Raw genomic sequence first — 17516 nt, forward strand, 5'->3', positions numbered from 1 at the left:
CCAAATCGATACCCGAAATGCCCATGCCTACTCTCTAGTATATATAACCTTTAGGGATCGATAAAAATAATCAATAGATTTTTTTTTTTTTTGAATTAATTTTCTAATTCAATAATATTTTCTTTAAATTAAAAAAAACAGTAAAGTTTCTATATTATTAATTTATAGATTTTTTGTTTGTTTGCACCAACATTAATAACATTGGCTAGAAAGCCCGCGGTCAAAGGTTGAATATATATCTGATTTAGTTATTCAGTAAAAATATGAAAGTCCAACGAACTTTCTCGAACTACCTTATCACCCCTGCTTCCTCTCCATCGTGTTGACTTATTGAGTTTGCTCTCTTCTTGTTCTCAACTCGATCGAATCACGGACAAGAAGTGAGAAGCTATAAAGAAACTTGAGAAAGTAGAATGAGTGTCTTAAGTCACAAGATCATAGCCTTTTCTCTGCTCACTTTCTTGCTTTACATTCACCGCGTTCATGCGCAACACTTTATCCTCAACTTCTCTGATGAAGATTTCCACAATGGCTTCGACAGTAACAGCACCGAAGATGGTTCTAACACCGATAACTTCGTACAAACGGAATCTAAATCCGACCAGGATCTTGATCCTGGTTCTTGGCGACCAATCTTGGAGCTGGATGACTTAGTCGTCAACCCTGCGTTGACTCTGTACTACTCTTCCCTCAAGAAGATGGTCTTGGCAGCGAGCAAAGGAAACATTAGTTTGATGGAGGAAGCGGTCACCCAGCTGAACGCTTCTGCATCGGCCGGAGATCCGCACGCACAGTCAGTGATGGGGTTCGTGTATGGGATGGGGAATGACACTGGAGAAGCATGGAGACAAATCGTTTCTGCAACATCATTTTTCGGCTGAGAGAGGGAATATGCAGTCCGAGATGGCACTTGCATTCAGATATATACAACTAGATGTAAACAACGTCAACATCTATACAACTAGAGATTAGATAACCAAATTTTAGCCAAAAAAAAAAAACCTAGAGATTAGATAAGATAACATTCTTGTTTAATATTTTTTTTATTTTTTTTGATAGATGTATGATAAAGCTGTCCAGCTATATGCTGAAGTAGCGGAGGCAGCAGTCAGTAGCTTTCTGATCTCTAAGGATTCCCCCATGGTTGTACCACTTAGAATTCATAGAGGAGCAGAGGAAGACAAAGATGTGCTAAGGAGATTCCGTGGTGAAGATTTCAAGATGTTGGAGTACCAGGCACAGATTGGGCATCCTTCAGCAATGTACAGAACTGGATTGTTTTATTACTTTTCTCTGAGAGGATTTAGACATGATCACGCCAAGGCAGTGTACTGGTTTTCAAAGGCAGCAGAGAAAGGAGAGCCGAGGTCAATGGAGATTCTTGGTGAGATATATGCCCGAGGAACCGGTGTTGAGAGAAACTATACCAAGGCGTTTCAATGTCTCACACTTGCTGCAGAAGGAGGTCTGGATTCAGCATTTACTGGCCTGGGGTACTTGTATGTCAAAGGCTATGGAGTAGATAAGAATTACACTAAGGTCAGTTTGTTCCTTGTTGCTTCATACTCCCCTGCTTACTCTGTCTCTTAATAGAAGTTTAGTTTCTATAATAGCTGAACTTGTACCCAAAAAAAATGAGTTGGGATTCTTGACTGTGTGACCAAATAGTCTTCATTAGTTTTAAAGATACCACAGTTTGATGTCAGTAATATTTAAGCAAACATTGAAGAAAGGAAGTTGGTGTTTCTTTCATTTTAGTCCTTAGGACATCTTTACATAAGTTAAGCATATATCAGTGCCCCCAAACAGATTACATAGATATATGTTTATCTTAAATTGCAGGCGAGATAATGTTTTGAGAAGGTTTCTGATAGTGAAGACCCAAGCGGGATGTACTACCTTGGAATGTTGTATCTTAAAGGCATTGGAGTCAAAAGAGATGTGAAGAAGGCAACCAAATACTTCCTTGTCGCTTCAAATGCTGGCCTACCAAAGGCTATGTATCAAATCGCCAAGATGTTACATGCTGGCGCCGAGCTCAAGAAGAATCCCAACATGCTGAAACTGGTAACTAATTTCCTTACCATGAATGCCAAGTGCAATGAACTTCATTTCCGTAGGGTTCAAGTGAAAAGTCAAAATCAACAAACAATTTATGATAGTCTAATAATATATAAGGGAGTATGTGTTACGAAAAAAAAAATATATATATATATATATGTCTTTTTTAAACGTGTAGAAGTGGTGCGTTCGAACATAGGATCATTTAAATAAATGTATAAATTAAAGCCTATAATTTTAAATTATATTTCTCAATTTAGACATTATTTTTTTAATATAGCGTTAATATTTTTTTAATATAGCGTTAATATTTTTTTTGGAGTAGACCCTAAAATAAATGTGAGACGGCACTATGTCAGTAATTATTTTAAGAGGAACTATTTTGATCGCTTATTCACTTCACTATCATTTTTTCGGTAAAACACTTCATTATCATTTTATATCCAGGCTGCGGCTTTTTACAAGTCAGTAGCAGAAAGAGGGCCATGGAATTCTCTCTCTAGATGGGCTCTTGAAGCTTACATGAAGGGTGATGTAGGAAAGGCTTTTATATTGTACTCAAGAATGTCAGAGCTTGGTTACGAAGTTGCACAAAGTAATGCTGCCTGGATCCTGGATAAGTACGGTGAAAGGAGCATGTGCATGGGAGTTTCTGAATTTTGCACGGCTAAAGAGAGGAAGGAGCGTGCTCATGCCTTGTGGTGGCGAGCCTCTAAACAAGGAAACGACTATGCTGCTTTGCTTGTGGGAGATGCATATTACCATGGCCGGGTAAGTATTGGACTTGTTCACAAACATTCAATGTCCTGAGCGTTCTCGGCATAGCAAAATGAAATATCGTCTTGGGTCTTCAAATTTTTTAAAATTAATATATATAGACATAGGTTCCTAAATTGTAAATAAAACTTGTAAAGTTTTTAATAAATTATCTTTGGCCCCCCAAAAAAAATAATATATATCTTTGGCCCTCAAAATCTTAAGGCTCATGACTCGACTTGTATTGGGCTTGTATTTGTATGTTTCTCAGGGTAATGGGAGGGATTTTGTGCGTGCAGCAGAGGCATACATGTATGCAAAATCTCAACTAAATGCACAAGCCATGTTCAACCTCGGTTACATGCATGAGTATGGTCAAGGGCTTTCTTTTGATCTCAATCTTGCTAAAAGTTACTACAACCAAGCTTTCGAGAACGAGCCAGTATCCAGATTGCCAATCATGCTTGCTCTTGCGAGGTTGTGGGTTCGCAGAAACTATGCTGATATTTCCATCATGGTGACTCTTCTTCTAGCCTCTCTTGTAACTGTTCGACATCTCCGGACGAAGAGACCACAACGCAGAGAGGTCACCCTGGATTCCATTGGTGCTGACGCTACACAGCCTCTCGTTGAGTATGCTGATTTCCCCAACTGATCCGGATATGTTAACATGTAAGCTACGTAGTTGTGAGTTGTGACACCGTACAGATTAATTCCTACGTATTTTATGTACATTATGGTTTGTCATTTCTCTGTAACTCAATTTGATTATATTATGTTACCGAATGAAATTTGATAAATGGATATTTGCATATAAAATGCAGAAGATAAATATCAGCACTTGATTTTAGGTTGGAAACTCATTTATCAGCACTTGATTTTGGATGCTGGACAAGGATCAATTGACCAACTTTGAGGTAGATCGATGAGGATCGGGTTGAACTGTTTGGATCGGGTTGAACTGTTTGGATCAGGCTTCCAACCTAAAACCAATTGGTGATAATTGGATTAACCCATATGTTTTATATATTACTTAGAATCTTTTCCAACTAACTACCGATGTGTGAGACTAGTCTCTAGTATTACCGTAGGTGACAACAATGGTTAAAGCCTTCGTTATGAACTTTTGATGTCAAGAACGTGGTGTACAGAAAATGGTAGGGTATTGTTTATGAGTTGCATGTCGATTTTTTTTTAATTAAATAGAATCCACGAAGATGAACAACCGTTGAATATATACAATTTAGAATCCCACGAACTTGCGCTTGAGTGGTCCTCACGTTAAGCCAAAACAAATAATGTCATGACTCATGATAACAAAGAAAATGAATATATAATATTTCGCGTCATTCCAAGTAGTAGCCAAACATTGCAATTTCGTTGTCTCTTGTCGGAGAAGAATGTCGCTGATGGATAATCTGTTAGGTATCCTCCGCGTTCACGTCAAACGCGGCGTCAACCTCGCCGTCCGTGACGTTTCCAGCAGCGATCCTTACGTCGTCCTCAAGCTTGGCCGTCAGGTTCTTTCAAGATTTCCACAAACCTCTCCAACGATTGTTTCAAGTTTTAACCAGTATTTTAAAAACCAGTTTAAGCAGCAAATCGATCATTAGCGAAAATATTTTTTTTAAACAATTTTACAAAAAAATCAATACAGGCGTGAGAAATTTTCTATAAAATGCCTAGCGATCTCTTCAACATTGGTTTCATCTGCTTACAGTGTAAAATCTTGTAGAAACTCAAAACCAAAGTGGTGAAGAAAAACGTAAACCCACAATGGGAAGAAGACTTGACCTTCACGGTTACCGACCCGAATCTCCCGCTCAATCTGGTAACTTTAACTATAACATCATCTAAACCGAGCCGGTTGACAATCTTTTATAAATCATCTTGGTTTAAACCTGAACAGGTTGTATACGACCATGACTTCTTTAGCAAGGATGATAAAATGGGAGATGCCGAGATAGATTTGAAACCGTACATTGAAGCTCTACGAATGGAGCTATCTGGCTTACCAGACGGAACCATAATATCGACGATCCATCCGAACCGCAGCAACTGTTTAGCCGAGGAAAGCTACATACGGTGGAGCAATGATCGAATCGTTCAGAGCTTTTGTCTCCGTCTCCGTAACGTTGAGCGTGGTGAAGTGGAACTCGAGCTTCAGTGGATTGATCTGCCTGGTTCTAAAGGCTTGTAAAACAAAACTTGTAACACTACCTTATTGGGCTTTTCCCATTATACCACAATACGAGGCCTTCGAAGATGAGGGTTCGGTTTGGTGATATATTCTTACAATAAACAGTTCTAAATAATAATTGTTATGAAATAACTTATAATTTATAGTATCGAGAAATTTAAATAAGAGTAGAATTTAATACCCGTAGGAAGCAAATAACACTACTATAAGTGAGAGAGTTTATTATAAGTAAGAAGAAGAAGATGTAATGGTTCTTTTCTTATAAACTCTTGTTCTTGTTTATGGTGTACAAAATAGTGAGATGAGTGATGATATTTATAGTGAACAACAATGCATAAAATATCAAAGATGGTGCTTGATTTGGTAAATGAGTGGGTGATCATAGTGCTTGATGAGTAGATGATCATAGTGCTTGATGAGTAGATGATCATAGTGCTTGAGTTGGTAAAGGAGTGGAGGATCATTTCAAAGTTTATCTTATAACACTCCCCCTTGATCATCCATCTTGTATTAAATTAAGTTTCGTAACACTCCCCTTGGGAACCGGTGTCACTCTCCGCTCTCGCTTAACGTCTTTGTTGCCTCGTTAAAAACCTTTCTAGGAAAACCCAATGGGAAAAACCATAGTTAGGTAAAAAGAGTACAACTACGTAAGCTCCCCCTCGATTGAGCAGTCATAGATCCTTCTGATGACGCATTCCAATGTTATGGACATGTTTTCTGAATACCGAAGTAGGAAGTGCTTTTGTGAAGAGGTCGGCTGCATTGTCGCATGATCGGACATATCTTACTTCAATCTCTTTCTTCTTCTCGAGCTCTTGGGTGTATGAGAAGAACTTTGGATGTATATGTTTTGTTCTATCACTTTTGATATATCCTTCCTTCGTTTGAGCAACACATGCTGCATTGTCTTCATATAGAATAGTTGGCCCCGTACTTTTGTCAATCCCACTACTTGAACAAATGTGTTGGCTTATTGATCTTAGCCATACACATTCTTTACTTGCTTCATGGAGTGCGATGATCTCAGCATGATTTGAAGAGGTAGCCACAAGCGTTTGTTTCTGAGAACGCCAAGATATAGCAGTGCCTCCGATCGTAAAAACATATCCTGTTTGCGATCGGGCTTTGTGTGGATCTGAAAGATATCCTGCATCTGCAAAACCAACCATTTGACCATTTGAATCTTTAGGGTAAAATAAGCCTAAATCAATAGTCCCTTGTAAGTAACGAAAGACATGTTTAATTCCATTCCAATGTCTTCGTGTTGGAGATGAGCTAAATCTTGCTAGAAGATTAACAGCGAATGATATATCAGGCCGTGTACAATTTGCAAGGTACATCAACGCTCCAATTGCACTTAGATATGGTACTTCCGGACCAAGTATCTCTTCTTTTTCCTCAGGTGGTCGAAATGGATCACTTTCAATGTTAAGTGATCTAACGACCATCGGGGTGCTAAGAGGAGTTGATTTATCCATGTTAAATCGTTTCAACACTCTTTTAGTGTATGTGGATTGATGCACAAATATACCATTTTGTGAATGTTCTATTTGTAGGCCAAGACAATACTGTGTCTGTCCAAGATCTTTCATCTCAAATTCTCCTTTGAGATAGTCTGATGCCTTTTGTATTTCTTTTTGAGTTCCAATAATATTTAGATCATCAACATATACCGCGATTATCACAAATCCGGATGTTGTTTTCTTGATGAAAACACATGGGCATATAGGATCATTCACATATCCTTCTTTTGTTAAATGTTCACTGAGACGATTGTACCACATACGTCCAGATTGTTTTAACCCATATAATGATCTTTGCAATTTTATTGCACATAACTCTTTAGGTTTGGAACTTAATGCTTCTGGCATTTTAAATCCATCAGGGATTTTCATGTAGATATCAGTATCTAATGATCCGTATAGATAAGCTGTAACAACATCCATGAGACGCATCTCAAGATTTTTATCAGCGGCTAGACTCATCAGGAATCTAAATGTGATCGCATCCATTACAGGAGAATATGTTTCCTCATAATCAATACCAGGTCTTTGAGAAAATCCTTGGGCTACAAGGCGAGCTTTATACCTTGTAATCTCATTTTTCTCATTTCGTTTTCGAACGAAAATCCATCTGTACCCAACTGGTCTCACATCTTCAGGTGTGAGTACAATAGATCCAAACACTTTTCGTTTGTTAAGCGAATCAAGTTCGATTTGTATTGCTTCTTTCCATTTATTCCAATCATGTCTCTTTTGACATTCATATATGGATTTCGGTTCTGGATCATCGGTATCTTCATTTACCTCACCTGACACGATATATGAGAAAGCATCATCAAGATCATTTTGTTCATTTCTATTCCATATCCTTTTATTATGGATGTAATTAATAGAAATCTCATGATTATCTTTCGATTCATGATGCTCTGATTCATCAGAGTCCTTATCATTTATTTCTTCCAAAATATTTTCTGCTATTTTGGGTGCATCATATATTTCAGCTTTCTTCTGTTTCCTAGGATTCTTATCCTTAGAACCAGCAGGTCTACCACGCTTCAGGCGTGTTTTTGGCTCTCGTGTGTCATCCTCCTTTTCTTGTTCATTTGGCATTTTGATACGAGCAGGAGCATTTGCAGCTGGTATATGAGATTTAGTTACCGTCTTGGTATCTGCAAATGCATCAGGTAGCTGGTTAGCTATACTCTGTAAATGCATAATTCGTCGAACTTCTAGTTCTGACTCTTTAGTAGGAGGATCAAGATATAACAATGATGGTACACTCCATTTTATATCACTTCCAACATTTTTGTTTTCTCCCCCTAGAACTGGGAATACATTTTCGTCAAAATGACAATCAGCAAAACGTGCTGTAAAGACGTCACCAGTCTGTGGTTCTAGGTATCTTATAATTGATGGAGAATCACAACCAACATATATTCCCAACCTTCTTTGTGGTCCCATCTTTGTTCGTTGTGGTGGTGCTACAGGCACATATACCGCACAACCAAAGATTCTAAAGTGGGAAATGTTTGGTTCTCGACCAAACGCTAACTGAAGTGGGGAATACTTATGGTATGCACTCGGTCTGATCCGAATGAGTGCTTCTGCATGCAAAATGGCATGTCCCCATACAGAGGTTGGAAGTTTTGATCTCATGATCAATGGTCTTGCAATCAATTGCAGACGCTTAATTAAAGATTCAGCCAAACCATTTTGCGTATGAACATGAGCAACTGAATGTTCAACTTCAATTCCCATTACCATACAATAGTCATTGAATGCTTGGGATGTGAATTCACCAGCGTTGTCTAGTCTAACTCTTTTAATAGTATAATCAGGAAACTGTGCTCGCAGTTTGATTATCTGAGTTAGAAATCTCGCAAATGCCACATTTCGAGATGATAATAGACAAACGTGTGACCATCTACTGGATGCGTCAATTAATACCATAAAATAGTGGAATGGTCCACATGGTGGATGTATCGGTCCACATATATCACCTTGAATTCTTTCAAGGAACTTTGGTGATTCTTTATCGATTTTGGTTGGCGATGGCCTTACGATCAATTTTCCTAGAGAACATGCAACACATGTCATTTTATTCCCTTGAGAAATCTCCTGGATTTTCAGTGAATGACCATGTGAGCTCTCTATGATTCTACGCATCATTGTACAGCCTGGATGGCCAAGGCGATCATGCCATAACGTGAACTCTTCTGGGTTCCGTTTTACTACAAGATTTGATTCGATCTCATCGATATAAGTATGATGTAATCCCGAAGGAAGTTCTGGAAACTTTTCCAATATGTGCTTTCTGCCACATTTTTCAGAAATTACATACATGTATTTCTTTCCATCCTCAGTTGCAGACTGAGTATCATATCCGTGAAGATATATGTCTTTAAAACTCAACAAATTCCTTTTAGAACTCGGAGAATATAAAGCATTATTTATGGAAAATTTTGTTCCATTCGGCAAAGTAAAGTTTGCTTTACCAGTTCCTTCAATCACGTCTGCAGGACCTGATATTGTATTGACGACAATTCTTGTCGGTTTTATATCAGAGAAATATCTCTTTTGTCTCAGAATAGTGTGCGTTGTTCCACTATCTGGTATGCATATTTCACGAATCCGTTTCTTGGATTTTGCTCCATTAGTATTTTGATCCATTTCTGAAATTATCATAAACATTAAATAAAAGTGAAACGTGAAATTTATTCATTGATTATATAAAGAAAACACACAATAATTATACATATATTGTTGTTAAAACAACATTATTCTTTGAAAACATAATTATTATACATTACAAATGAGGACTATTCAGCAGTCTTATTAGAAACATTTTCGTACTCTTCAAGAGTATTCTAGTCCAGCTCATTTGCGAAATCAGAGGATTCAAGGTATGAGGTCCCTTCAACGTTTTCCGTGAGGTTCACCTCTTTAGCCTTTCCTTTTATGGATTCTTGATATAACTTGCACAAATGTGGGGGAGTACGACAGGTACGGGACCAATGTCCTTTACATCCACATCTGTAACATACAGTCTCACTTTTCTTTGTGGTATCCTCTTCGGTTTCTTTGCCTTTATGAGGTTGTTCAGATCTAACCCATTTGTTAGATCTAATACTTTTAGGATAGTAAGGCTTTCCACGTTTGTTGTTGAAACGCCGACCACGACCTCGGTTGGTATGGTTTCTCCTTCCCGAATATTCTACCGCCGTAGCATTCACTTCGGGAAATGCCTTGGCTCCCGTAGGTCGGGAATTATGGTTTTTGATTAGTAACTCATCGTTCTTTTCAGCCAACATGAGTGTTACCATCAATTCAGAAAATTTGGTGTACCCACATTTTCTGTAAATTCGGGATAAGACGTTGTGTTCTTTGTGGAAGGTATTGTATGTCTTGTCAAGCATTTCTGCTTCGGTGACAGGGTTACCACAATATTTTAATTGTGCAACTATCCTTAAGATAGTGGAATTGTAATCTCTAACCCTTTGGAAATCCTGAAACCTCAGGGTTTTCCACTCTTCAAGAGCGTGAGGGAGATTGATTTCCTTTTGATTATCGAATCTGTCTTTCAAGGCTTGCCATAGTACAGCCGGGTCCTCAACGTCTCCATAGTCGTGAGTTAGATTCTCATCTAAGTGCTTCTTCAGGAAGATTATCGCCTCGGCTATATGCTCGGGTGGCGATTTGTTACCGACTTTTATAGCTTCGGATATCTTTTTTATTACAAGATAAGGTTTCACATTTGTGACCCATCTGACATAGTTTTCGCCGGTTACTTTTAGAGCCGGGAACTGGAGTTTCTCGATGTTTGCCATTTGTATTTCTAAAACACAAAATAGTAATTTTATTAGAACTTCATAATTTAAAAACCGTTTACATTAATCATACAAGCAATTACAAGGAGAAGCGATGTAAATAAAATTAAACCGATATTCATCTTAAATTCACTCGGAGTAAATTCTCCAACGAATAAACCATAAATAGAAACACAAATAAAAATGGCACATAAAAACAAAAGTGCGCGAATCATCTTTCTTGAAAAATTGGAGGAGAGCGATTTGAAATTTTTTGAGAGAAGATGAAATATTTTGGATGATGAAATGAAGTGAAAATGAGTTGTATTTATAGATGAAAATTATTGTTCATGACTGTTGGAGAAAGGGGAAATTTTTGAAAAAATTTCTTTGTGACCGTTGGGTTAAATCGAGTGCACCAAAAATTAGTCTGAAAATATCGTATTAAACGGTCAATCAAATCTATAAAATTTCATAAAAGTGAAAAATTATGACAATGAAATATTTATGTTATATGACAACAAATCATGCGACGGCTCAGCCGATCAATGCAGAATAATAAATAAATTATACGGCGGCTCGGCCGACCAATTAATAATAAACAGAATATAAGGCGGCTCAGCCGACCAATAAATAATAAACAGGATATAAGGCGGCTCGGCCGACCAATAAATAATAAACAGGATATAAGGCGGCTCGGCCGACCAATAAATAAATTAAATTACTAGTAAATAATATAGGCGGTATTCCGGCCATTATAACATGATATAAATAATAGTAGAGGCGGTATACCGACCATTATAACAGGGTATAAATGATACAAATAAATTTTACCGAATCGCAGAGTGATCGTGCTGATAACGTGTTATGAAATAACTTATAATTTATAGTATCGAGAAATTTAAATAAGAGTAGAATTTAATACCCGTAGGAAGCAAATAACACTACTATAAGTGAGAGAGTTTATTATAAGTAAGAAGAAGAAGATGTAATGGTTCTTTTCTTATAAACTCTTGTTCTTGTTTATGGTGTACAAAATAGTGAGATGAGTGATGATATTTATAGTGAACAACAATGCATAAAATATCAAAGATGGTGCTTGATTTGGTAAATGAGTGGGTGATCATAGTGCTTGATGAGTAGATGATCATAGTGCTTGATGAGTAGATGATCATAGTGCTTGAGTTGGTAAAGGAGTGGAGGATCATTTCAAAGTTTATCTTATAACAATAATTAATATTTTAATTGTGTGTGTGTGTGTGAATGTGAACCATTTTGGTTTGGCGTCTCTGCCCAAGACGGCACGAATTTTAGTGATTGGTGTTTAGTTTAAAGGAATCGTCACGTTGTCGCAAGGAGGACAAAGATATTTTTCTACTTCGTGAAGTTCCAAAAGAAATATATGAAAAATATTTTTTTTTGTCAACACTTTTATCACTGAAGCCCAAAGGCTTTGAATCTTGAATGAAAAAGATACTTTAATGCAGCAATTGCAGCTTTTGAAGAACACAATATTTTATACAAACGAAGTAGAAAGAGGTGGTAATTTTAAAAAATATTCTCTGTTCTATTGCTATATACTCTTTTTAAGATCAGCCTTTTAAAGAATCTAAAACCGTGCAACGAAATTTATATTGTTTAATTTTAATCTCTTATAAGAAAATGTTGACAGCATCTTATCTCTACATATGCTTTTTCCACTGATTCGTGTATTTGGTCTGATGTTTTTCATTTGGTCGGGGGAACTTTCGAAATTTTAAAACAGACCCCGTATTCTTACTTCGTACCTTAAAATAGACCCCTACTTTTAAGATATGTTTTAAGGAACAAAAAAACATTGACTATAGACTTTGGGAGCTTAATGAAGGTGACAAGTGCCACGCCTCTAACTTTTAGTTTTCAGTATTCCCCTACCCCATCATTAACTTGTACGCATGCCCTCTTGATTCACTTCTTTACATCTTTCTCATGCGGTAAAAGAGTAGAAGATGCTATATTCTTTTTACCATTTCATTAAAGCTGCACCCGTATTTCTCACTTGTCACGAGTCTCATTGGTCAACTGTTATACAAATGTTTTAAAATACTATATGGTTTGAGTGAAAACTTTGAATTGTAATTATGAATCACAAAAGGAACATTCATGATTTGGTTATAAATCATCTGAATAATATCTAAATACAAAAACTACGTGTTTTAAGAAAGAAAGAAAAAAGAAATCAACTCTATAATTAGTTTATTCTCAAGTTACTATGCATGCATGATGATGTATTTCACTTGCATGTATATATTTTCAAGGTTCATGCGTTTGTGCAAGCCTTCTAATTGAAATCAAATCAAATAATACCACTACTCAGCAATGATGACTAATGAAGTTTGACTGATCTTATATGGATCTAAGTTCAATCATTACACTTTAATTAATATCCAAATTCCTAATACATTTAAATATACGTACAACAAAATATGCAACTTATATTAGACTTATAAACACAAGAATTTATGTCCAAATAAACAACATTCATTGATTATATTGTGATTTTAGGTATTATGTCTACTGCTACATATACTAGCATAGAGCTTAGCTATAAAGATAACGCATGCAGTAACAATTTGAATCAATAAGTTAGCCCCCAAAAAAAAAACAATTTGAATCAATAGATAATACGATTGTATAACTATAACTTGGTCGAGAAATAACATCTATTTTTTTTCAGATCGAAGAGGTGTAAATTTGTTAAACATTCTACATCTGAAATTGAGTTTGAATAAAAATCTATAATATAATAGTACAGTCCTCTTCAAGGCATAATATTGAAATGGAATAAGTTCGGCAGCGGATCGCGAAATCTTGGCGATCTTCTCTATATAATGAAATGGAGAGGGGGAGTCCGCTTTGAAATCGTCCGCCCTGCCCCCCGCAGTATATGAGTCAACAGGAATCACACAAGTGTAGATTGATACAATCTAAACCTCTGGTAAAATGTTCCGTAACCCAGCAGATAAAGTACATAGTCAATGAAACAACTTGAGTCGTTATCCGTCTCCTCATTGATCCGTAAGAAACAATCAACACACAATTCCCTTTATATTATCTCTTATATACTAAAGCGCAAATCGCCTAGCGAATCAAACTCTGACACGTGGAATTTAAAAAAAATGATTGAAAAATATAGAAAAGCGATCAGGTTTTTTGTTCATCAAAATATGAAAGTTTCACAATTTCAAATAACCAACATTTTATAAATTCCTCATACACGGATGAATCATGTGAATCAATAAAAAATCAATAAAAGCTAATAAATTATCAACATAATAATTAAAATCTAAATCTATTACAAAATCAAACCGTATAAAAATAACAGTTTTTATAAAGAACTCCACAATCCCTATTTTCATGGCATGATTTCAAACTATTCAATTTTCTCAAAAAAATTCAAAAATGTCATTTATTTACGAAACCAAAAAAATCAAAAGTATACTACGTTCAGTTGATTTCAAATATTTATGTAACTACAAAACAAGAATCCCTATTTTTTACAAAACCACGTTCCAAAATGACTTTCGTAAATCCTTCCTTCTCAATATCAACTGCTTCACTTCTTATAAAACATTCAGTTACGGTTTTTACTTTTCAATATTCTTTTCTTTGTTTCACTTTTTGGTCTAAGAATACACAGCAGAGAAGAGAATCTTTTTTTTTCTCTTCTTCATCTCCACAGTTTCATCTTCTTGGTAATTTTATTTTGTTTTCGAATTTGGCAAAAATTATTTAAATTCATTTCTTCTCTTTTTCCGAACACTATTCTATTATATTTTTCTGCATGATTCAAAGTTGAGGATTTGATCATAGTATACTTCTGTTTTGTAGTTTAAACTTTCACAAAATTGTGGAAAAACAGAGCTTTCTTTCACACAATATTACTACCAAAATTTTTACCAAAAAAAAGAAATATATATTACTACCAAAAGCCTAAAGTTATTCTCCGCATGAAAAGTTATTTTTATAGAAAAAGGTAAACACGACTGGATTTAAATCATGGTATGAGAAAATATGTTTAAATAGACGAAACTTCTTTTTAATCTCTTTAAATAGAATTCTTTGATTGTTTTATCAGAATTTTATCTAGCTGCAATTTTTATATCAAAACATTTTCAATTAAATTATAATTTATCATAATTTTATTGTTTCATTTTGTTCAATATTTCATTGTTTTATATTTGTTATGTTAGATGACTAGGTTTGTATTTTAAAGAAGGATTATTTACAAAAACAAAACTGAATATATCAAGTATTATATTTTATTGGAACATGTATCAAGTATAATATTTATACCATATTTGCATGATGTATTCTAGCCGCTTTGTTGAATGCATCTATTTTAGCATCGATGTGTTATCTATGTTAAGAAAATACGTAACTAAAATAATAATTTATTTTAATAGTAATTGTAAATTTATGATCAGATAATTTAGAAGACAGTGAAGCCGACCTGTGCATAGCACGGGATAATACTAGTTATCTATATTGTACTAACATAAATAATTAAAAATATTTCCTACCCAAATTTTGTGGTCGTCTATTTATCTCCCTTACTTATCAAACTAATTTTACACAAACCTTTATTTTACAGCTTAAAAGAAACCACAACAACCCAAACAATCAAAACACCAAAAACTAGAATTCCAAAAAAAACGAATCATTAATGATTACCTCTCTTTTTTGTCTAATTTTAGAAATAAACTTCAAAACAAATACACCAAACCAATCACCTCAACTAAAACTCAACGACACATACATCGAGTCAGCTAAACAAATACAAACTACACGGTCAGCTATTTAACAATTTACAAACTTACTTTAGCAACGACACATACATCGAGTCAGCTAAACAAATACAAACTACACGGCCAGCTATTTAACAATTTACAAACTTACTTTCGCAACGAAGAAGACGAAGACGACAACCAAGATCAGTGAAATTACCTAAACAAAAAAAGCATAGTAAGTTATGAACTCTGATAAATACAACTAACAATGATTTTTGTTTACATATTACCCATCAAATAAAAGATAAACAAACACAGCCACAACATGAGATACAAGAGACAATCCCGATAGACACAAAGGCGGCAATAACATCTCCACCTGCTCACTCCTCTTGTCTTATAAAAATAGCTTACATGCCCAATGTCAACATGTCAATGCTATTGTCTTCTTATGAGAAATACATAAATTCGTTTAAAACTCATTAAAGCCCAAATACTCAGAACTGTCACTCATTTTATAGTTATTTCTTCAAGTCTTCATGTATTTGTTTTAAAAGTCTGGTAAGAGCAACAAGTTTAAAAATAAAACTAAAACATATAACAAACATAATAAGGATAATAAAAATGATTACTTAATACACACAACTTACACACTAAACTGGAGAAAAAAATATCTAGAAACAAAAGGTACGCTCAACAACTTTAATATAATTTATGTACTCTCAACAGTACAAGAAACAAATTAAAAAGACAAAAAAAAACAATAAGTCTCAGTGACAACAAACAACAACACGAACTATATCAATCACATTAATAACACAGTTTAATCTTTCATAAGTGGAGAACAATGCATACACAGTTCATCATCACAACTCTGAACCTATAACAATAAAAAAAACTTGAAAAACAACTCAAAACGCAAAATTCACAACTACAATAACCCTAGCAAATATTGAGATTAAAATAAGAACTCTGTCTACAAGCGCGAGAGGCAATGCCCCTAGTATATATTAATGATCTAACAACCTTATATTTTGGAGTTATCTTCATTATTAATGTAGTATTATAGAGCTCAAATGTTTTTATTGCTACAAACTTCACGATTTAGATGACTAATCTTGCATGTACTAAACATCCAACATCGAAAATTGAGTGTGAGTGAAACTAATATATAAGTGATATGGCAACCTTCCACTCTCAAAATAGTTTTAAAATGTGAGTTAGTTTCACTCTTTGGTCTTAGTGGTTTAATAGTCCCTATCTACGAAATTGAAAGTGAAATAATCTTTATAGAGATTTATAAAAGCAAAGGAAACACAAATAAAGTAACTATACCTACTTTTCAAATACAACGGCTACAACTCTTTATATATTTATGTTTAAAATCCCCATGAACTGTTAATTATGCAAGTATTATAGGTCTATAGATAATATAATATAACATGTTTTCCATACGAGTTAATTAAAACAGAATAACTTTTACAGTGAAACATATATATCTTCCTGTTGAGACACAAAGACTCCTCCGAAAATAATGGAGCTTTTATTTCTGAATATTTTATTAGAGCAGCTACGATCAATATTACAATAATTGGTTACAACTTAAAGGTTACTTTTTGTTACCAAAAAAAAACTTAAGGTTACGTTTTGAAAATTAACTAATAAATTTTTATTAATTGCTTGACATTTTCACAAATTTTTTAATTCGAATCATAGTTTATTTTCTATGCAAAACAAAAAAAAATTAGAATCAATCGATAAATCATAATTGCCTATATAAATAAATTATAGTGTGATGCAAAATATGTATCACGGCACATATCATTCCCATTGATTAACATACTTAATTACATATTTTTTTGGTTTTTAGTATCAGCCGACCAGGCCCACTTCATATACTAGTGCAAGTCAAAAATAAGCTTTAATTAAAGTGACTAATTAGTCAAAATTTGCTTTATGAAACCTAATTATCTCTACCAGCTGCGACTTTCTTTTCCATTTTTCACGTTCCAAGTGTTTGCTTAAAAGGTCAATCATAATGTGCTCGTCTCAAGTGTTTGCAAATGGTTAAGTAGAAGCGGTGCAAATATAGTAACAATCGGAAACCATCAAAACTGAGTTCAGCAGTACATGGAGTCGTAACTGAAATGAGGATCAATGCAAATATTGGAAAGGATGCAGAATAAAAACGATTGTATAGATTTGAAAAAGCTTGTAAACACATATTTGATTTAAAAAATATTATGATCTAATTTTTAAAATTAAAAGATAAATTGTATAAAATAAAAAAGTGATGATGTTAAAACATACTCTATTTTGATTATTCAGATTGCATAAACCTAATTTGTATGTTTTAATTGATCCGCTGTGTATTGGCCACACCATAGAATATTTAACGTAAATAAAAGTTGATAAAACC

The 17516-nt window shown here is 34.7% G+C and overlaps 2 protein-coding genes and 1 pseudogene across 2 annotated transcripts; 2 read left to right on the forward strand and 1 right to left on the reverse strand.

The window, feature by feature from the left end:
- Positions 1-262: 262 nt before the first annotated feature.
- On the forward strand, positions 263-3680 carry LOC106381309 (annotated as a pseudogene).
- Positions 3681-3816: 136 nt separating this feature from the next.
- LOC106379600 (protein C2-DOMAIN ABA-RELATED 3) lies at positions 3817-5141 on the forward strand. Its single transcript, XM_013819518.3, has 3 exons — positions 3817-4337; positions 4553-4648; positions 4727-5141. The coding sequence occupies exons 1-3, from the start codon at positions 4218-4220 to the stop codon at positions 5015-5017; spliced, it is 507 nt and encodes a 168-aa protein (XP_013674972.1). The 5' UTR covers positions 3817-4217; the 3' UTR covers positions 5018-5141.
- A 4248-nt stretch (positions 5142-9389) lies between these two features.
- Positions 9390-10349, reverse strand: LOC125582096. The gene has a single exon (XM_048748607.1). The coding sequence runs from the start codon at positions 10347-10349 to the stop codon at positions 9390-9392; it is 960 nt and encodes a 319-aa protein (XP_048604564.1).
- Between the last annotated feature and the right edge of the window lie 7167 nt (positions 10350-17516).

This window comes from Brassica napus, chromosome C2 (assembly GCF_020379485.1).
Source record: "Brassica napus cultivar Da-Ae chromosome C2, Da-Ae, whole genome shotgun sequence".
In the NCBI taxonomy this organism is placed as follows: Eukaryota; Viridiplantae; Streptophyta; class Magnoliopsida; order Brassicales; family Brassicaceae; genus Brassica; species Brassica napus.